Here is a 22,749-nt window from a genome sequence, read left to right as displayed (position 1 = left end):
ATTAATGCATTTTCTCATTGTGAATTTTTATATATAATGGCATCAATTATAGTACTGCATTTATAATAAAAATTTATTTAAAAATGTTTTATGAATTTATGCATAACATAGTTAACAGGGCAAGAAGAGTACACAGTTAGTTTTCAGACTGACAACAGCGAGGATGAGCTACTCAATATTAGTTTGTAAAAGTTCCAGGTGTAAAAATACATGAACTCATTTTCATTTAATTCAAGTAGAAATTGGTCAATTTAAAAATTTGGTCATATACCATTGTGGTACAGAGTTGCCATATGGTGACATTTCCCTTTTTTGAAATTGTAAAAATATTCCAAACACAGAAAAACCAGCTGTAACTGGCATAAACCAGCCTTGACCAGCGTAGAGATTCAGGCTAGTCTTTAAGCATGAACATTCACATTCACTTCACCTTGATGTTGGAACGATCTTTCCAACTCAATCAGAACAGAACATCTTCCATGAAAACTTGAGGTTACTGCACTTCTCTACTATTTTCATTTTGTATCTCACCTACATCTCTGAACTAGCTCTTTTGCACTTTTCTGAGCAATTCTGGAACGCGGTATCGCATTACTTCTCATGTTACCGTCTTTTTAAAATGAACTGCTCTTGTTGATGTGTCTGCTGAATGAATGTAAATGTAATTGCATACACAGACAGTTATAACGGCAAACACTCATTTCAATTCAGCAGCTTGTTGGAAACACTGCAGTTGATTTGAAAGCACTAGATTGTTTCTTGTAACAACTGCCAAATATGCAAAATTAGCCAGTTACCAGTACATCATGCGAAATGCATAATTTTAAGGCAGTTTTATTAATCCGGGTGAAATATTTGAGCACTCCGCTTAGTAGAACTACAGCATGACCCAAATATGCTGCCCCATATGGCAGAAGAAAATCAACCTCAGCATATAAGACCTACACAAGAGCTTACATCGAAAATAACGCCCACATGCAATGACATTTCTAAACCAGTGCTGTGATATAAGTATTATTTAAAAGGTGGGAGGTGTGTATGCTGATCTACTATGATAGAGCTGTTTGTACCAGCACCAAAATACAGCCAAGAAAACGCATTACAAGTCTCACACTATGCAGAGAGATTGGGGGCGGCACTGCTGTGCCTTTGGTTGAGAAAATGTTGCTGATTTGTGCGTCACACTTTTGAGATGAAGAGAAGGTTCAAGAATATGTAATGTGTGGCATCTGTGCAAAATCGTATTAACTTTTGTCCGTATGATGGCAAAAGCCAGAGAAAGTGTGTGTGTTACTAGTCCACCCTGTGTGGATATCTAAAGGGAACAGCTGTGCTAAATTAATTGCTCTACGTTTAAATTGCAAGCAAGTTCGATCTGCCTATGCCAAGTGGAAATAGTGGTAATTGATTCACACTTTCATTAAGGACAGATTAGGCCATGCAAATGGATTGGCACCAAGTGCCTGCCCAAAATACGCACATACATAATGCAATGCCCAACATTACACTTTAACCATAATGCTAAATGTGATATGTTCTTGAATCAACATCCTGTTTTTTCCAGAAACAAAAAATCTTATCAACCATTGAGGCTGATATTACATGACAAAGGAATAGTTCACAAAAAAAAAAATATATTTTATAATTTACTTATCATCATGTCATTCCAAGCTCTCTTCCATACAATGAAATTGGATGGGGACCAGGGACTGTCACGCTCCAAAAATGGACAGTAAAAGTGACATAAAAGTCCATAGATCTCATGTACAATATTCAAAGTCTTCTGAGCCATATGAGAGCTTTGTGTGAGAAATAGACTGAAATATAAGTCATTATTCACTGCAAAGCTTGCTTGGCAGTTGTGGTCACCATTTCCTTTCATTGTATGGAAAAGAGCAGTGGACATTCTGCTATTAATACTCTATTTGTGTTCAACGAAAAACGTAAAGGTGAAAAAATTATGACAGAAGTAAATTTTTTGGGTGAACTATTCCTTTAAATGTGTCATATCGTGACGACTCGAATTCTCCATCTTTTCAAATAAAAGAGTTTGTTACTGTAATATGAAACAGCCCGATCTCATGAAAATGACTTGACTGTGGCAACATATTTGCAAAATGATATTATTTGGTTCATTACACATATTGCAGCTGTTCTGAGGTGAAATGTCCACTGTGTGGCGCTAAAAGCGAGTACAATTTTCTTCCTAACAGATGAAGTTTTAAAGGTAAATGCTCGATTGAGTTTTAAATCAACAAGACCTACCTCACTACCCTAAACCTTAAATTTAAACCTAACCGATAGTGTCACAAAAAGCAAATGTGAGATGAAGAATGCGATCACTGAAGTAACCACATCATTTTGTGATGCTTCTGTGAAACTTTTGGCTCACATTTCTACCTGCGTGCTCTTCAGGACTCGTATGCCGGTCCTTTGCATCGCAAGTGCAACGGTCTCACTTGAGTTACCGTACACTTGCATCGCACTCAAACAAGGTTATAAATTACATGTCTAAGTAATTATGTAATGCAAATGTTACAAGTCATGCGCTATTGTCATGCGCTATTGCAAAAGTCATGCGCTATTGCAAAAGTGCTTAGAAATCATCAGATAATATTGTTTGAGGAACAGGGCGAAAAGTAAGTGTTTATGAACTGATAATCTGGAGTATTAAAATTAAAATGTGTGAAAGTGAATTAGTCGTTGTTGTAGGGCCTCTAGTGTCCATTTAACCAGGAAACTGCCACAATAAGTACAATGAGCCATGCAATTTTCATTTTACAAATATTTAGCTATAGTAACAGGATTTTATGAGAACAGTTTGCTATGAAAACATACTGAAACTTGTCCTTCCCAGTCCAAAACCATCTATTGAATTTAAAGTGCGAAAAGCAGCTTGTTCCATTTGCACTTCTGCAACATTCTGACATATTTTCATATTATTCTGACCATATTTACACATCAATGGCACCTAATTTCTGTTCAGAAAATTGGCCTGTCCAGTCACAGTCACATAATGTGTTGACTTCAAATCAACCATTTTAAATACACAAAACTCCCTTTGGAGGTTTTTGTTCACCTCCTACACAAGCATATGCCTTTCTCTGATACTGAAATAAAACCACTCTGCTCAGTCATTTTGTTGGTAGGAATAAAATCCGATTGGACAGCCTCTACATACTAGAGACTACATCATTTTGTTCAGTACACATTTGCATGTTGCATCATGGCAACACTTAAGAAAAAAGTGCCTTGCTCTAAAATCCTTGTGTCTGAGGTGACAGAATGCAACATATTGTAGTAGTTGTCGGCGTGGGTGCTCCAGATAGGGGTTTGGCAGCACAAAACATGTCAGTGAGCTGTAGTGTGAACTTGTAGTTCGTACTTGTGGGGTGGAAGAGAAGGGCAGAGCTTGATGGAACCATCTGGCAGAGGGGCTCGAAGGGTCAAACTCATTATCTTTATTTATTTGGAGAGTAACCACTGGCAAGGAGTAAATCATTGAGCCACTGAGGTTATGCCAAGCCCTGCTGGCATCGGTGGCACAACACTATCAAAATACCATTGGACTAGGAGCATGTACACATATACATGCTGACAGCTGCATCTGTGTGTTCACTTAAAAATGCATTGAATCAGCTGAATCATGTTCCTATACCTACATTTTTGTTAAATGATTTTTACATGGCATTTACATTTTACATTTTACAAATGTATGTATAGCGGCAGTTTCCTGGTGAAATAAACACTAAAGGCACTACAAAAAAACAACAACTTTTACTCACTTCCACAAAAATCACAAGTAAAACCACACATTATCAGTTCATAAACACTTACTTTTCACCCTGTTTCTCACACAATGCTATCGTATTACATCTAAACACTTTTACTATAGCGTGACTTGTAAGTTGATGCATTTTAACATTTGCATTGCATAACCAACTTCATTTACAAGAGTGTGATCAAATTGCGCTGTAGCTTAACTGAGAGAGTGTGGCACTTGCGCTGCCAAGGACCGGGGTAACATTTCCATAGAACATGTGATTTCTTTATTTATTTTTTCCCCTTTTCCTCACAAATTGGAATGCCCAATTCCCAATGTGCTTTTTAAGTCCTCATGGTCGCATAGTGATTCGCCTCAATCCGGGTGGCGAACGACGAATCCCAGCTGCCTCAATCCGCCGTCAACCCGAACATCTTATAACGTGGCTTGTTGAACGCATTGCCACGGAGACAAGAACATGTGATTTTAAACTCATTAAAGCATTTACTGTACAGCCATGGCCAAAAGTATTGGCAGTGATATAAATATTGTTTTTTGCAAAGTTTGCTGCTTCAGTATTTGTAGATTATTTTTCACATGTTTCTATGGTATCCTGGAAAACAATGATAAGCGTTTCATAAGTTTTAAAGGTTTTTATTGGCAAAAACATTCAATATATGCAAAGAGTCAATATTTACAGTGTTGACCCTTGTTCTTCATAACCTCTGCAATTCGCTCTTGCATGCTGGATATCAGCTTCTGGGCCAAATCCTGACTGATGGCAATCCATTCTTGCCTTTTTAGTGCTCTGAGTTGATCACAATTTGTGGGCATCTGCTTGTCCACTTGCCTTTTGAGGATTGACCACAGGTTCTCTATGGGATTAAGATCCGGGGAGTTGCCTTTCCACGGATCCAAAATTTCATTGTAATGGTCTCCGAACCACTTCATTATCACTCTTGCCTTTTGACGTGGTGCTCCATCATGCTGGAAAATGCACGGATAATCACCAAATTGCTCCTGGATCGTTGGGAGAAGTTGCTCTTGCAGGACGTTTTGATACTATTCTTTATTCATGGCAGTGATTTTGGGCAGAATTGTGATAGAGCCCACTCCCTTGGATGAAAAGCAACCCCACACATGGATGGTCTCAGGATGCTTCACTGTTGGCATGACACAGGACTCATGGTAGAGTTCACCTTTTCTTCTCCGGACTATCAATTTTGCAGATGTCCCAAACAGTTGGAAGGTGGCTTCATCAGAGAAAATATCTTTGCACCAGTCTTCTGCAGTCCAATCCTTGCACTTCCTGCAGAATTTAGTTTGTCCTTGATGTTTTTCTTGGAGAGAAGTGGCTTCTTTGCTGCCCTTCTTGACACCAGGCCATTGACCAAAAGTCTTTGCCTCATTGTGTGTGCAGATGCATTCACACCAACCTGCTGGCAATATTGAGCAAGCTCTGCACTGGTCATGACACGATTCCGTAGCTGACTCCTCAGAAGGAGACGGTCCTGGTGAATGCTGGAAACTCTGGGACGTCCTGAAGCCTTCTTCACTGCAGTTGAACCTTTCTTCTTGAAGTTTTTGATGATCCGGTAAATGGTTCTTTCAGGTGAAATATTCTTTGCAGCGATTTCCTTGCACGTGAGGCCATTTTGATGCAAAGCGATGATGGCTGCACGTCTTTCTTTAGAGGTAACTATTGCTAACAAGAACACAATGATTGGAAGCGCTTCTTCCCTCCTTTTACAGTGCATCCGGAAAGTATTCACAGCGCTTCACTTTTTCCACATTTTATTATGTTACAGCCTTATTCCAAAATTGATTAAATGAATTATTTTCCTCAAAATTCTACAAACAATACCCCATAATGACAACATGAAAGAAGTTTGTTTGAAATCTTTGCAAATATATTGTAATATTATATGTACTTAAGTATTCACAGCCTTTGCTCAATACTTTGTTGAAGCACCTTTGGCACCAATTACAGCCTCAAGTCTTTTTGTGTATGATGCTACAAGCTTGGTAAGCCTATTTTAGGGCAGTTTCTCCCATTCTTCTGTGCAGGACCTCTCAAGCTCCATCAGGTTGGATGGGGAGCGTCAGTGCACATCCATTTTCACATCTCTCCAGAGATGTTCAATCGGGTTCAAGTCTGGGCTCTGGCTGGGCCACTCAAGGACATTCACAGAGTTGTCCCGTAGCCACTCCTTTGTTATCTTGGCTGTGTGCTTAGGGTCGCTGTCCTGTTGGAAGATGAACCTTTGCCCCAGTCTGAGGTCCAGAGTGCTCTGGAGCAGGTTTTTATCAAGGATGTCTCTGTACATTGCTGCATTTATTTTTTTCCTCAATCCTGACTAGTCTCCCAGTACCTGTCGCTGAAAAACATCCCCACAGCATGATGCTGCCACCACCGTGCTTCACTGTAGGGATGTATTGGCCAGGTGATGAGCAGTGCCTGGTTTCCTCCAGACATCACGCTTGCCATTCAGGCCAAAGAGTTCAATCTTTGTTTCATCAGACCAGATAATTTTGTTTCTCATGGTCTGAGAGTCCTTCAGGTGCCTTTTGGCAAACACCAGACGGGCTGTCATGAGCCTTTTACTGAGGAGTGGCTTCCGTCTGGCCACTCTACCATACAGGCCTGATTGGTGGAGTGCTGTGGAGATGGTTGTTCTTCTTGTGAATCTTTCGTTTTTTATTTTTAGTAAATTTGCAAAGATTTCAAACAAAGTTCTTTCATGTTGTCATTATGGGGTATTGTTTGTAGAATTTTGAGGAAAATTATGAATTTAATCCATTTTGGAATAAGGCTGTAACATAACAAAATGTGGAAAAAGTGAAGCGCTGTGAATACTTTCCGGATGTACTGTATAACAATCAGTCTGCTCTTGTAATCCAATCAGAATGATAGAGTGATTTCACCTGAATATAACACATTCACACTTTGCCAGGTGCTGCTGATATGATTAGTGAAATGATGTTAGCTGGTCATTTTGTGGTTTTTGTGATAAAGTAAATTTTTTTGGCCAATGAAGCTTTTTGCAATTATTTAAAATGCATATGATCACTCTGCACAATAATCTAGAAACAACGTGAATCAACACCATAGGAACTGAAGCAGAAAACTTTGCAAAAACAAAATTGATGTCACTGTCAATACTTCTGGCCACGGCTGTACCTTCAAAACCTCATCGGTTTGGGAGAAAATTTTACTAATTTTTAGCACCACACAGTGCACATTTAGTCTCGGAACTGCCGTGATACGTGTCATGAACAATGTAATTTTGCAAAAATATGTCACAGTCACATAATTTCCATGAGATCAGGCTGTAAAAATGAAATAACTCAGAACGTTTAGGTTAATATTGTAACCTCCATTCCCTGATGGAGGGAACAAGCTGTTATGTCGAAGAAGCGACACTAGGAAATATCTTGAGAGCCATAGTGTTGCTTTTTCGACACAACGTTGAAGTGAGCAACAGACGGGGAAATGCATTTCGAATAAAATAAGGAGAGCAGAATTTATTTTACAAATCTGTAAACATGCAAACACTCAGTGACAAATTCACAAAATTGCAAAACCCAGTATCTTGTTCATAAACCAGTTTAAGTTGATGCAAAATGTGCTGAAATAGCATTGCACCATTTTTAAATTAAGTAATCGTCATTTTTTTTCCAGCTCACACATACCTCTTTTCTATACAAATGAGGCTTGTTTGAGATTGCCCCTTATTCACAAAACTCAACACTGTTTGTCAGGCGGCATTAATGTTTTACTGTTACAACCCACAAAAAGCTTGTGCTAAACATAATTTATTTAAAAGAGATATTCATGTACAATTTTTTTGACCGACACAAAATAGACCTCAACCCTTAACACCCAAATCTCAGTAATGGTGACAATCAACAACCCTCATTAAGTTAAAAGATGTGCTCCTAAGTAACATTACCACACAACAATTGACTAACAGTGGCAGCAAAATACAACAAGGTAAATAAACAGCAAAATAAGTCTATAACACTAACCCCATAATTTAATCATGTTGCAATGCATCCTGGGAACTTGCAAATCAGCAAAACTGTTTAACATGAAATTGTTCATTCAGACAACTCTGTTAGGCTAGTTGGGACAACATTTGGCAGAGTATTGTTGGTCTAACATGTTTTTATGTAGATGCAAATGAATTCACAATTCATTGTATCTGTGGAAAAAAACAAAACATAAGATGGAAAAAAGGCAATTTATTTTTTACAGTGTGGTGAAGAATGTTATAACGGGCATATCTCCAGATGTGCCATGTAATAGAGCGAACGTTTGGAATATAAAAGAGCAGATTTAGGTGCTTGCATCTCAGTTGTGCAAGCTGGGGAATTGTGCTTTACAAATTGCACTGAGCACACATTTTTGGCCATGTTTGCACCATTATCTGATTTACATACTTCCTTGAGTGAATTGGATGCTAAAACAATGCAGAGAGCACTTGTCACTAAACAACAATATCAGTGACCGCAATTCATTCATAGGAGGATTACCAATGAATACATTCATCATACAAGCAAAACAGTTGTGTATACCATCATAAGAAATCGTACTCATCAATAAACAAACAAAACAAATGCACTCGTCTAATGTTATCCATTGATGTTAGAGAGCAATGGTGGAGCTGCCCTGGGGCAAGGTTAAAAGAACACAATAACAACAATCAATCATATAAAGCCAAAAACAATACACTCAAACCTCAATGCACAATGCAAAAGCTGCATTTTCATACATTCAAGATCAAACCCTTAGATCTGAGGCTATTCTACTATACAGGATATTTAGTGTGTTACAGGAAGTATGTTCATAATAAACCAAACTGGGTGTACACAGCTTTCTGTGTGTCCTGATTAAAACTACATGAGACAGCTCACATATTCTTGACTTGGATGTCTACATAACACGTAGTACGAGAGAGTTTAGCAGTAAGTAAACTATAAGCTTGATTCACATTCTTTGTGGTGCCTATGGCAACTGTACAGAGTGCCTAAATATGAACCATGTGTTCCTGCTTGGTCTGTTGTTAGACTTTGAATAAGGAGTGTAAATATCAGTCTCACAGTGTTGATTTAGTGGGGTGTGGAGAAGAAAGGGATTATTACTAGACGCCACAGACATCGTACAAATGGGCTGACTCAGGATCACCTTTAATGTTTTTGTCAGTATTGTTGTTATATCATTGGTTAAACCAATGGACTCTAAAGAATTTAAAATGTCCTAAGCCAAACGGACTGATCCAAGAGATTACAACAAGCTTGGGAAAAGTCACCGAAAAAAACATAACCAAACGCAGTTCATACAAACGTCCCAAAATGAGATCTCAAATATTTCGATTATTTCTCCTAGACAGCGTTCAGACTCTTGCTTTTCAGAGAACTCTAGTATCTCACATGTCTCTCCTCTAGAGTTTCAGAAGAAATGTCAACAATGTTGCCAAGATACCAAAGTCTGCCTCCTTTTCTTTAAAATTGAGGTTACAGTTGGAAGTGAATGGGGCCAATTTTTGGAGGGTTTAAAAGGAAGAAATGAGAAATTTATCATTTTACAAAAGCACTTTTATTAACTATTCTGTTAACACTCTAGTATTATTTGAGCTGTAAATTTGTTTAAATAATTGACTACTAAATTACCAGGATCACAGCTTTATGTTGTCACTGCAGCGATGTGGTAAAATTGCGTGTAACTTAACACATAAAAGTTGTTGCAAGTGACTCACTGTAACCCAGATTTTATTTTTTTTTAAAGAAAGAGATGGACGAGTCGAAAATCATTTTTGAGGTTATCAATATAATGCCACAAATGCTGTTGAATGAGCTTAACTTGTATTAAACCCAAAATATTCCTTAAAGTCTCCTAAACTCTAAAAGAGCAACCTCTGGGATTTCACTTGATCCATCTGATCATTTTTATACATTTGAGGCAGATTATTGTGACAGATTATGGGTCAGATTACGTCATGCACAAATATCCGATCAAATCTCTGATATGTGCCACATAAACAGACTGCATCATGTCAAGTTGGCTTTATGACCTTCAATACATATGCTCTCACAAACAACATGTGAAACTAACATAATCACAGCTGATTACTGGGCACGGACTACACGTCATACACAGCAAATCATAGTCTTACTCAATATTACATTAAACTAACAACAAGTCAGAGAAATGGAATTTGGAAACTCCCATTTTAGCTGGTCATCCGTGAAATCACCAAAGGTTAAACTGGCAGTATGTGATATAGGTCACCTAATTGACTACATCAGGAGTTCCAACAAATCCTGCTAGCACACATGCCAAGTCTAACATGCACAGCACTACAAAGAGATTTACATGGGCAGATCAAGTGGTTACATGACTCGGTGGTGTGGTATGACTGTAATTCCTGTCTCTCGTACACTCTGGAACATAAACCCTCACCTGGTCTGGCCTCCTCTCTCTCAGATCTCATGTCCCCAACAGTTCCGGCTCCTGTGGGCTCCACTGTCAGTGCCGGTGTCTCTCCTCATAGCACGCAAACCAACTAAACCTCCTGTCTCCACACAAGCACACACTTACACAGATATTTGGTTTACTCCTACTCCTCCCTAATAGGTTACTAAGGAGGTGAGTGTAAACAAGTTTGAGCCGCCTGCCGCTTGTTCCGAGTACGTGTACCTGTTCTGGGAGTTTCTCTTGGGCGTTTCCTGACGTTCCCCACCTCCTCTACACCCTTTCTACCTGTTCTCATTCACTCTGTAATGTGCACACACACACTCCTCCCAGCCTTAAAGGGGCAAAGAGTTCAAAAGGTAGCTGACACTGCTTTTCCCAGCCTTGTTTAAACAGGCACATTCATTGGAGAGAGGGGAGGGGACAAACACTTTTCTGATCAGGTGAGAGCGTAGGTGAGTGTAACTTCAGTGGCCCTGTAGCTCCATCTAATGGTAAAAAAATGACACAATAGTGCCTGTACTAAGTGATAGTTCACCCAGAAAATATTTTGTCATCATTTACTTTCACGTTGTTCCAAACCCGAATATTTTTTTCTTTTCATGGAACACAACTGGAGATATTTAGCAGAGCATATTAACACTGCTCTTTACCACACAATGAAAGAGATAAAAGAACAAAACGCAACATAAAAGTAGTCCATATAACTTGTATGCTACATTCCAAGTCTTCCTAAGCCATCTGATCACTTTCTGTGAGGACCAGATTCAAATGTATGCTGTTATTCACTGGTATTCGTCCCGGTAGCTTTCATTTGTTTTTGTATATATTCAAATACTGTGACTGTTCTTCATACCAAGCTATCTTATGGTTTCAGAAGACTTGGAATATAGCTTGTATGGGTGTTTCTTTAACTTCAGGCACTTTCAACTATATATTTTTATTTTGTATTTATTTTTTGTTGTATAAAGGGTCTCATTAAAACTGAATTGGCAACTGATACTTTTTAAATGACTTTAATGTATAGATTTGACTGTTTTAGCCTTGTTCCAGACCCAGACTTTCAATTTTAAACTATGAAAATCCATTATAAAAATACAAATGATGACATGTTTAAAGCTATAATAATCTAAACTAAGAGTTTCAATATTTATTGTGTGAACATAATTTCTATTATTTATTTATTTTAAATGACAAAAACTGTTAGTTTAGTGTACTTGTAAACCAGGTTGACAAATGTGTCAGTGAAGACCATACTTGAGATGAGAAAGTGATGTTTGAAGAAAGCAAATAAGAAAAAAAGCTGAATTTTCTTTGATGGACATCATTTCCAAATTCTGCACAAAGTGTAAAAATATGAATTGTGTGAAATTTAGGATACATAACATGTTAGCAATGAAAATAGCATTTTGTAAGACAAAGAAGGTGGCCATTTTATAAAAAAAAAGTAACAAATTTACTTTCCAGCACCATCATTTCCAACACAGAATTCTATTAAAAAAAACACAGAATTTGAGATGTGGTGGGAACTTTCATGACTTGACATTGAAAAATAAAAAAAAATGTGTGTAATTTATTTATTTTTTAATAGGACTTCTGTGGACTAAAGTGCCCTAAGTTAAATAAACACTCATAGATAAGTCATTATAACTATTTTAATGGTGCTTCTGTGTTCAACAGATACAAGTTATATGGGTTTGGAATGACATACGGGTGAGTAAATGATGACAGAATTTTGGGTGCAAGGTTTAGGTGACATCAGCTTCTATGAAGCCACAAAACTGGCTCTCTCTTGGACTTCAAGTATATCTCTCTTTCTTCCTCAGCACCCCATAATTCCTTGCCGCATGCGTTGTGTGTGGATCTGTGGGACGTATTGTCAGATAAAGAGCAGAATGAGTGTCTGCTCTCTCATAGAGCTAATGGAGCCATCGGAAGTAAGGGGCCCACTCTCTATCACAGCACACCGGCTTCAACCTCCAGCTGAGTGGCTGTCTCAAATACAGCCAGGCAGGAGGATTCAAGAGCTCTCAGGGTCATAGCATTGACTCATCTCTCCTTTTATCCCTCCCTCTTAAAGACCAGGAAATGCTGGTGTTGAGTTCCGAGTGCCTGCTGGGGAAAAATGACCTGTTCATACACACAACAACAACTCTGGTGGATTTGATACTTTGAAGCACATTCGGTTTATGAATGAATGGGTGACAATCTGAATATCACACAAAATGTGCCCAGCAAGATTATTACCATTATTTAAAACAATTATGAAGATGAAGACTAACAGCAAAAGGAATTTTGTTAATTAAACAAAAACAGTCTGGTGCAAAAGTAAAAAAAAATCCTATTAATTTTCTCGAAAGGTGAATTGATTTTTTATGGTAATTTGGAAACCTTTAAAGATTGACCTACAGTGAGCTCCAAGGTTGTTAATCAGTGGTATATGCTACTGCTAAAGCCATCAGTCCATGTTATTTTGACCTAATTATTAAAAAAAATCATGTTTAATGGCCAAATTTTAAACTACTTATATATTTGCATATCTCTTAATATTTTGCATTATACTTTAAATATACTGATTCTATACTTACAATAAAACAAAATTAATCAATAATTTAATATTTTTTCCATTGTTGTTAGATACATTGTCATTCACAATGCTTCATGGGACTGTACTTCATTCCCTCATTAAAGAGGTAAACTACACAATCTTGTACCTTTATCTTTTTGCCAGATTTAAAACAAAAAAAATTACTCAAAGCTGGTTGGTTTCATTCATGACTAAGAACTCTTTTATGAATTACTTAATGAAATCAATGTGATGAAAGAAATACAAAAAAAAGGGTACTGCTGAGCTATATACAAAAGAACAACAGGTAAAACAGGCAAAGTTCATTTTTTATTGAACAGGTGACATGTTCAAAATTATAATAATACTGGTGCTCAATAGTTTTTGTCTGTTAGTTAAATATAAATATATTTGTCTTACAGAAAGTCTTTTTCGATTTGTTGTAGTCTGAGGAGTGCTGCACATCAATGAGCTTGTATGGGCACCTACGACTGAAAGTAATGAGTTTAGTTCATTAAAGCATTTCTAATAAAGCAGCCTGCTTCCTTTTATTTCTGAGGCTCTGAACTGCATAGATACAGTTGCCTGGCACACAAGCTTTATCTTCCAAAACAATTTTAGGCTCAACTGGGAGTAATGAAGTACTGACAGCAAGCACAACAGCAATAATGCTTTTCTCATAGGGTGAAACGAACAATGCAAGAGAATAGAATCAAAAGATCACAAGAGAAGAGAAGAGAAGAGAAGAGAAGAGAAGAGAAGAGAAGAGAAGAGAAGAGAAGAGAAGAGAAGAGAAGTTTGAACTGGACATCCCTTACCAAAGGTAAATGAAAGGGTATAGTGATGGTATCATATGGTTAAACCAAAGTACTTTTATATATACCACAGTTCTGAATAATTACTATTTTATTATTTACATGGTACTGCATGCTATTACTTTCAGACAAGTCAATTTTTGGTGCTTTTTTGTTGTTGTGAGTATAGAATAGGATAAAATAGAATACAATTTGAATAGAACAGAATAAAACAAAATAGAATCCTAACAGAACAGAATACAATCTGAACAGAATAAAATGGAACTGAATACAATCTGAAGAAAACAGAATATGAACAAAACAATATAGAACTGAATAGAATATAATCAGAACTGAACAGTACAGAACTGAATAGAAAGAGAGTCTAAACAGAATAGAACAGAACTGAGCAGAATACAATCTGAACAAAAACAGAATAAAACAATAGAATCTGAACTAAACAGTACAAAAAATTATAGAATCAGAACAAAACAGAAAAGAAGAATAGAATCTGAACCAAACAGTACAAAAAAAAACTAGAATCCAAGGTGAACTGAACAGTTCCGAACGGAATAGAATCTGAACCAAACAGTTCAGAGCAGAACAGAAAAGAATCTGAACAGAACACTACAGAACAGAATCTGAGCTGAACAGAATAGTACAGAACAGAATCTCAACTAAACAAAACAAAACAGATCAGAATAGAATCTGAACTGAACAATATAGAACAAAATCTAAGCTGATCTGAACTGAACAGTACAGAACTTAACAGAATGTGAACTAAACAAAACAGAGCAGAATAGAATCTGAACTGAACAGTAAAGAGCAGAATAGAATCTGAACTGAACAAAATAGAACAAAATCTCAACTGAACAGAACAGAATCTGAACTGAACAAAACAGAGCAGAATAGAGTCTGAAAAGTGCATAAACAGCATAGAATATAAACTGAACAGTTCAGAGCAGAACAGAAAAAAAATCTGAGCTGAACTGAACAGAATAGATTCTGAACTGATCAAAACAGAACAGAGCAGATTAAGATCTGAACCGAACAAAACAGAGCTGAATAGAATGTGAACTGGACAAAACAGAACGGAGCAGAACATAATCTGAACATTAAAGAACAGAATAGAATCTGAACTGAACAAAATGTAACAACATCACATCTGAATGAAATTGAACAGAATAGAATCTGAACTGATCAAAACAGATCAGAGCACAATAGAATCTGAACCGAATAGTACAGTACAGAATATAATCTGAACAGAACAGAATGGAGTGCACAATAAAATGTGTACTAGTATGTGGATGATAGTATAAAGCACATACACATGCTGCGAGTACCATCAACACATTGGTATTCAAAATCCTTTCAGCTCTCATCAGGCTGAGTGAAGTCAAATATTATTCCTGGTATTGGATAAATGAAGAAAGAGCCTCTATTGTCCTAAGAGGGTAGTTTGGCTTCTTTGTGGTGTTGGCTTCGATAAAGACATGAAGATTATGATTTAGGGGACAGCACTCCGAAAGAAAAGCAATAGAGAGTAACAGGCATCATTATGTGTGGAAAATGGGACGCCTAGAATAAAGGCAATTCCCAGTTTGATCAGTACACTACATAATGATGCCACCCCACAGTGGGGGACATTATGTGAATCAGACAAACCTTTTTTTCCTCTTGGAAGATTACTCTCTTTACATTACTATAGTCACATCCACTTTTCTCCTCACAAACACAAAAGAAGAAAATATGAAAATGCAGAGGACAATAGTTTTGTTTTATTTGTAAGCCGCTGCTTGAAGTGTTGTGATGAATTGCCCGAGCTCCCGATGTTTAGAGAGTGTGAAAAATATGACAGACTCGTAACATTGCCAAAATCGTAATGTGTTGCAAAAAAAGTACTTGCGAAAATTGTTCTATTTAAATGTTTCCTGATATAATAGTTTTTTTTTTTTCATTACAAATTATGCTTTCAGCATAACAATTTGAATTGAAATTTGAACATGGATTTCAGAATTTCTTAGTATTTGGTATGTCTCTCTTTTGCTTTAATGACAGCATGCATTTGACCTGGCATGTATTCAAAACCTGATGAACCTGTTAGTCAGCTTGATTTGAGAATGTTCCAATGAGCATCTTGTGTGTTTCAATGGAAGCAAGGAAATAAGTAAACATGGTCACTGTCACGAATTTGCTTATTTAATTTGAGACATATAAATAGTGCAGAATTGAAAATATTTTGTATTCATTTTACGCCACTGTCTTTGTTTAAATTTTTCCAAAATCTCAAGACTTATTTTCAGGTAAGACACAGATTTCCAATGTAGACTGAGACTTTTGAACCCCACTGCATTTGTTGCAGATCTTACCTTTTTCAAGTGAAGAATCTGGAGTTCCAAAGTCCATTAAGCTCGACATTCCTGTCTGGAAACCGAGTTCAGACATCACTGTCTTCTTTCTGTGGTGGACTGTCGGATCTGCAAGAGAACAAGACGTACAATACAGTATTAATACCTTCTCAAACTAAAGCTGTATTCCCAAACACTTTATCAGAGCATGGACAAAAGATTTCATAATTTTCTTTATGCTTGTTCATGTTGGTCTGATTTGTCAGGTTTGAGCTAATGGAGCTGTTTGACATTTTTGTCTTCTTGAGTGGCCGAAAGTGGCAAAGTGCAGACCTCCCATGAACAGGGCTGAAGCGACTCTGGCTCATGAGTCACCCAGTGAGCATCTTACAGCTATAACCGCTTGACTGTAATTAACTCTGCAACAGTGACATGCACCACACAAAAGAGGCACATCCATTGAATGCCTTCAAAGACAAATAATCACCCACTATCTGTGGCCCACGCCACAATTTTAATCAATGTGCATTGAAAGAGACAGGTTGCAATTTCATGTACAGTCCAGAGAACAACATGATTTTCTCTAAGATGAAAGAAAAGGCCAAGCTAACAATGTGTGTTTGATGAGGAGAAAAGAGTGCAGAGATTTACAACTACCATCGATTATCTGCCTCTGTGTTTTGACGATGTGAGTTTAGTAGCTGGTGTGACTCTCGAATTGTCCTGTTCATACAACAGCTTAATGGAGCATCTGTATAAACGAATAATAGAAGTCAAGCCTCTTTTCTGTTTTTGCAGTTTTTGCATTTTGTTTAATGGCACTATTCTTAGAGAAGAACTACACTACCCATGATGTTGAGGGGGAATCGAGTCCCCCTACACTCTAAAACTACTTAAAATTTGTGTATATATATATATATGAATATTTTCCATAATTTTATTCATATATTGATTCTATATTTATAATCAACAACTTTAAAGTTTTATATTTTGCCATAGTTTTAATTAGATTACATAATTTGCAATGCTTTATGGGATTGTAGTTCATTCCCTCATTAACCTCATTAACCTCCTAAAACCTGAGCATGACTGCTGTGTGCATTTTCCATTCCACTTTTTATATTTGTAACTAGTAGTTGCAAAACATGCAAAATAAAGACAAAATAGTTTTGCTAAAAATGGCTGTCCACATGTGGACTAAATTGTGAAATTTAAAATAATATAAAGTTATAGAAAGTCAGATTTTTTTCTTCACATTTAGTTTTTCCAATAATGTTGGTTATTCGTGTTTTTAATACGTTACAGACATTACATCAGAAATTAGCATAAATAATTCTGATTCAAAGAAATGTCTAGCATTATCCAATCACTGCCAACTATGTTAAAATAAAAATTTGCATGAAAAATTTTGAATCTATGTGCTTTTCATGATTTAACCTCCAGTGCACCTTATTGTCATCTGTATACAACTCCATATACAGCCTCTGAAAGCAACGTTTTCCAGATTTTGGATGCATCCATTGATTCTCAATGTGATAATGTACAGTGATCACAGGATATTTGAACTGAAACTGAGCATACAGGCCACGGATTTGGTCATTGTGTTTAACACCATGTCGTTTCGCAATAAATCGTTCAAATTTAGGGTAGCAAACTGATCTGTCAACAGACTGTTTCAGAAGCATCATAAATAAACTACTAAATATTTGTCGTATCACAAACCTTGCATCACCTAATGCTGACATAGAGCATGTCGATATGTCACTTCCATGAGGAACTGTGCTGATTGTGTGACAATTACCACTGGCTTTGACAGGAGACATGAAATAGTGCTTGTCATTTTCCACATCATTATGTCAGACAGCGTTCGTCCTTCCCCGATTGCTTCAAACAGATGTGATCTCAGCACTGCCTGTTCCTTCTCTCTTTGTCTCTCTGCCTCTCGGGTCTCAGACTTCACGGCTGGCTGCACACCTGAACTGATGCTCCAAACTGAAGTCTCTTCAAGTGCCCTTTTCCACTCTATCGCTGTATGTGCTGCTGTTACCTGCTTTTACTTCCACAGCTTCTAATGTGACTTAGTGTTCACAGACTTGTTACACTGCAAAATCCACTTTTTTTCTTGCCTCTCTATCTCTATTCCTTTACTCCTCCCATACAATTGGGTCTCTATCCCACGCTCTCGTTTAACCCTTTAAGCTCGGATGGGCCCACCGGAAATAATCGTCAAAATATTAACAACTACAGTCATGACAAACACAAAATAGGTATCGTTTGAAAGTGAATAATGCATGTAGGCATTATGAACAAAACTGAACAAGAGGTTTGAAAGTTGCAGCCATATCAGAAGTGTTCATTTTTGATAATGAAAAAAAAATTGCACATCAGATCCATAAATCATTAGATAATCCACATAAAGCACAATGTTACATATGTCTATGCAAACCTTTAGTCATTGTTGTGTTTGCATGTGTAATAATTTTTTTTTATGTACAATTATTATGTTTTATTAGCTTGGAGAAGCTTTTGGACACATGGAGGCGTTTTTGGACACAAGTATAAATTATATTTGTAATGCTATAACTTTTGATTGCTTTGTCGTATCAACACAACAATTTTCTCAGATACAGTTGACTTAACAAAACAAAGTCACCTTATCTACACCCAGGTATATATAATGTCAAATAAGAAAAAAAGTATATTTTTGGCAAAGGTTTTGTGTGATTTTTCAGCAGTTTCTTAGGCTAAGAGTCTCAGAATGTATCATAATATAGATCAATAATTTTTTTTGAAAAGATTTCTTTAAAATGATTCCAAACACTTGACCCTCCTTGTTTTTTTGTTTTTTGTCAAGTTATAAGCCTTTAATTTTAAAGCCTGTTAATTAGGAAATCTTTAAAAACACCTTCAGATCTTAAAGGGTTAAGTAGCAAGAGCATTTCCAGCAAAGCCTGGAAATAACAGAGAATTTTTAAATTGTAATTTCCAGGCTTGCAAAAGCCATGAACAATTTACTGAATCAAACAAAGTCATAGAAAACTGATATTGTGGGGATAATACATTATAATCTAATTACTTTTATATAAAAGAATATAATAATATTATATATATAGTATATATATATATATATATATATATATATATATATATATATATATATATATTAATTTTACTATAATTCTAATGTTTATTTTTCTAGTTCAGTACATTATGTATGCTCAAACATTCAGCTAGAATTTGCGGTTTGTGCATAAAATTATTTAAAAAAATCATCCAGATGACCAGAAAAGTCATGAAAATAAAACAAATGATTAAAAAGTCATAGAAAATATTTGAATCAAACAAAGTCATGGTAAAGTGATATAGCTTATATAATAAATTATAATTAAATTAATATTAAAATAAAATAATATGTTTATAAATTAATTTAATACATTAGAGTATAATATAATTACAATAATATATATATTTTTTTCTATTTCAGTTTATTAAGTATGCTTAAATATTCAGCTAAAAATTGCTTCTTGTGCTTGCCATCTCTATAAAATTATTTTAGAAAATCATCAGTAATCATGAATTTCTGAAAAGTCAGGAAAATTTTAATAAAAAAGTATTAAAATGTAATCGAAATTAATCAAATCAAACAAACTCATGTTAAATTAATACTTATATAATCTATAATATCTTATATAATAAATGATCATATAATTAATATTAATATAAATTAATATGTTTATAAATAAATATACTAAATTATAATATAATAAAAAAAAAATTCTATTTCAGTTTATTAAGTATGCTTTAACATTCAGCTAGAAATTTCTGCTTGTGCTTGCCATCTCTATAAAATGACTTTTAAAAATTATCAGTAATCATGAATGACCAGAAAAAGGCATGAAAATGAAAGAAACATCTTAAAAAGTAATGGTAACTAATTGTATCAAACAAAGTCATGGACCATGGCAAAGTGTTTCAGCATATATACAAATTATTATATAATTAATATTAATATAAAATAATGTTTTTAATTTCATAAAATAAATTATAATATAATTTATTATTATAATATATATTTTTCTAATTCCTTATATTAGGTGTGCTAAAATATTAGGCTAGAAATTGCTCTTTGTTAGTGCAATCTCTATAAAATGATTTTAAAATTCATCAATATTGATAGCAAAAGTCATGCAAATTAATAAAAAATAAAGAAAGAAAATAACAAATTTCAAGTGACTTAAAGTTATGGAAATATAGACTATAGGTTCAAAAGGTGTGGGAACCCTTGACCTAAAAGGGGTCCAATTTAAGGGTCAGTGGTGGTGACAAAGTGAAATCACTTTTATGCCTCCAGGGCAGAACGTACGGCGATAAGCTAAAACAGGCCACCGCTTTATGCTGGACAGGCCGAGACTGGCTGAAGAGGGCTGCAAAATGGCACCGCGATATGCCGAAGGGTGTCTAAGGCTGCCAGCGACACCCCCTCCACCCCCGTGCCTCCCTCTTTTATGCAAATACTTTCGGTTTCAAATAATTAATTGCTATAAACTACAAATGTTCAGTTTATTAAATGCTCTTCACAAATCTGTGTTCTGTTGGGTTACTAATGGGATGATAAAGCCAGAGATGAACTATAATACACATTTATTTGCTGTAACTCTGAATATAGAAAGTTTATTGAAATACTTTATTAAAGCTGCAAAATCGAATCATGAGGGTATTTGCGTGAGCAATTGTCCATAATGAGATGCACCTGTGGGTAAAGTGAAGCACAATATTCAATGCTCTTTTGCTGCACCTAGGCTGTTAAATAAATGGAGAGAATGAACAATCATAATTTGCTAATTTCCGCAAGATTCTGAATTAAATTGGCCTCCTACCTTCAACCCAACCCCCTTACTCTAAAACCCAGCCTTTAAAGACAAGTCAGCCAACGTGTCTTTATGGAGTTTAGTGACCCCTATAGCCCAATGATCTGTCTAATATGACCAATCTCTGTATTGACTGAGCTTCCTTATGGAACTGTGACCCAGTCTGCATCAATGTAAGCTTTGGTAAATTACTCCTAGCCAAACAGGCCCCTGGACATAGAAGCTGTCAAACCTCTCTAAGTAATATGTGAAGAAAAACAGAAAATTATTATAGGAGGATGTTGCAATAACACCCATAACCACTGATAATGGAAGGCTGGCAAAGAAAAAAATCAATCCATATCTTGCTGTTTTTTTTTTTTGTTTTGTTTTTTGTAGGTTGGCATTGGCCTTTCATCACATACTTTGGCAGATGTGAAAGCTATCCCTAAATTGATTTAATCATCAATGTTTAAGAACCTTTCTAAGATTCAGCTTTAATATCAGAAAACCCTCAAGACTCACAAACTTCAACGGAACTATTGGAGACACAGTGCAACCAAACCTTTACAAGATGCATAAATTCTTAAAATCTGTTTTTAAAAGACCACGGTTCTGCCATCTTTATGTTGCTCTTGGACAATTTAAAGAGTCTTTATCATTGAACTTTCTTACGCTCCAGGCATTCTTAATATCAACACAACTTACCACAACTATATTTCTGTTTAAATACAGAATTGTTAGGGTGAAAAAAAAGAAAAGTCTGCCTTATTTCCATCACATTACATAGAAAGAAATGCTGCAAAATAGAAGTGATATACAAATGCCCCAAATCTATTTGGACACTTTAGCCACACTTAAATGTGTCATTGCATTAGACAACAAAACATCAAACCAAGTGGAATCAGAAAACACATGATTCTAGTGCTTTTCTCAGAACTAACTTCACTTTTAACCGACATTTTTAAACAAGGTGAATTTTTAGTGAATGTCTGAACTCTAAACTTAGTTATCCTCAAGTTCACACAGACACACTAAACAAATTTTACTTAAGATAATATTTTTATTGTGTTTAAACAGAGACCATATGATGATGTATGGTTTATGACAAAATAACACCAATGACATGTTCCAGAAGTTTGACAAATAGAAAACAACCAAATATTTCCTCTTCATTTTTAACAGAACATCTATTCTTTTACAATGTAACCAATTAAACGTCTTAAGAAATATTTAGATTGAAAAGTGTGCTTGTGCTTTCTTTCTTATTAACTCGATTTGATATTTGTTTAATAAATGCAATGACATTGATACATGTTTAATAGAGCTGTCATGAGATTTAATGCCCATTGCAATTAAAATGCAACCTATTTTGGGACTTGTTCTTTCAGTTAGTAAACCTCCCATTTAGACTTTGGGAAACATTTAATGTTACTTGAATTGGTGATATTTTTGTAAATTTCTATCTTTATACTGTAGAAAGCTTTGTTTGGCAAATGTTAATAAAGTACTATATTGTAATATATTGTTGTTTTTTTCTTTCCTAAGATGGAAATGAATTAATTTTGACAGGAAAAGAAGTATATATAGTGTCAAATTTCAGCATTTTCAAAATCTGCGATTAATCACGATTAACTGCAAATAATTATGCGATTAATCGACAGCACTAATTTTTAAGGGTGGCTCAAATATCAAAATAATTTTTGGGAACACTGTTTTAACTAAAGTGAAATAATAGAGTAAAAAAGCTTGACTGGTCAAATTAATTCATGCATATGTCTGAAAAAATAAATTAGGTATTATTATTCTGTATGTAAATTAATTAAGTGAATTAAATCACAATTAACTGCATAAATCAATATATGCTCAAGAAAGTCCACCAAATAAAAATTATTCAATATAAAATTATTACATAATTAATTATAAATAATTATACTTATAAATTTAAATAAATAT

The 22,749-nt window shown here is 35.5% G+C and overlaps 1 protein-coding gene across 3 annotated transcripts in view; it reads right to left on the bottom strand.

Annotated features, from left to right (window-relative positions):
• The window catches only part of LOC127626059 (kazrin-like), a 227,290-nt gene that overhangs the window by 33,798 nt on the left and 170,743 nt on the right, over positions 1 to 22,749 (bottom strand). For 2 of the 3 annotated variants that reach the window (XM_052101594.1, XM_052101595.1), the window contains exon 4: positions 15,968 to 16,075. In XM_052101594.1, coding sequence (XP_051957554.1) covers positions 15,968 to 16,075 — 108 coding nt within the window. Of the gene's footprint in view, positions 1 to 10,226; positions 10,458 to 15,967; positions 16,076 to 22,749 lie in introns of those variants that run through there. The other variant, XM_052101596.1, reaches the window with a different exon arrangement.

Source organism: Xyrauchen texanus, chromosome 32, assembly GCF_025860055.1.
Source record: "Xyrauchen texanus isolate HMW12.3.18 chromosome 32, RBS_HiC_50CHRs, whole genome shotgun sequence".
Lineage (NCBI taxonomy): Eukaryota > Metazoa > Chordata > Actinopteri > Cypriniformes > Catostomidae > Xyrauchen > Xyrauchen texanus.
This window is presented reverse-complemented; position numbering and strand designations above follow the sequence as displayed.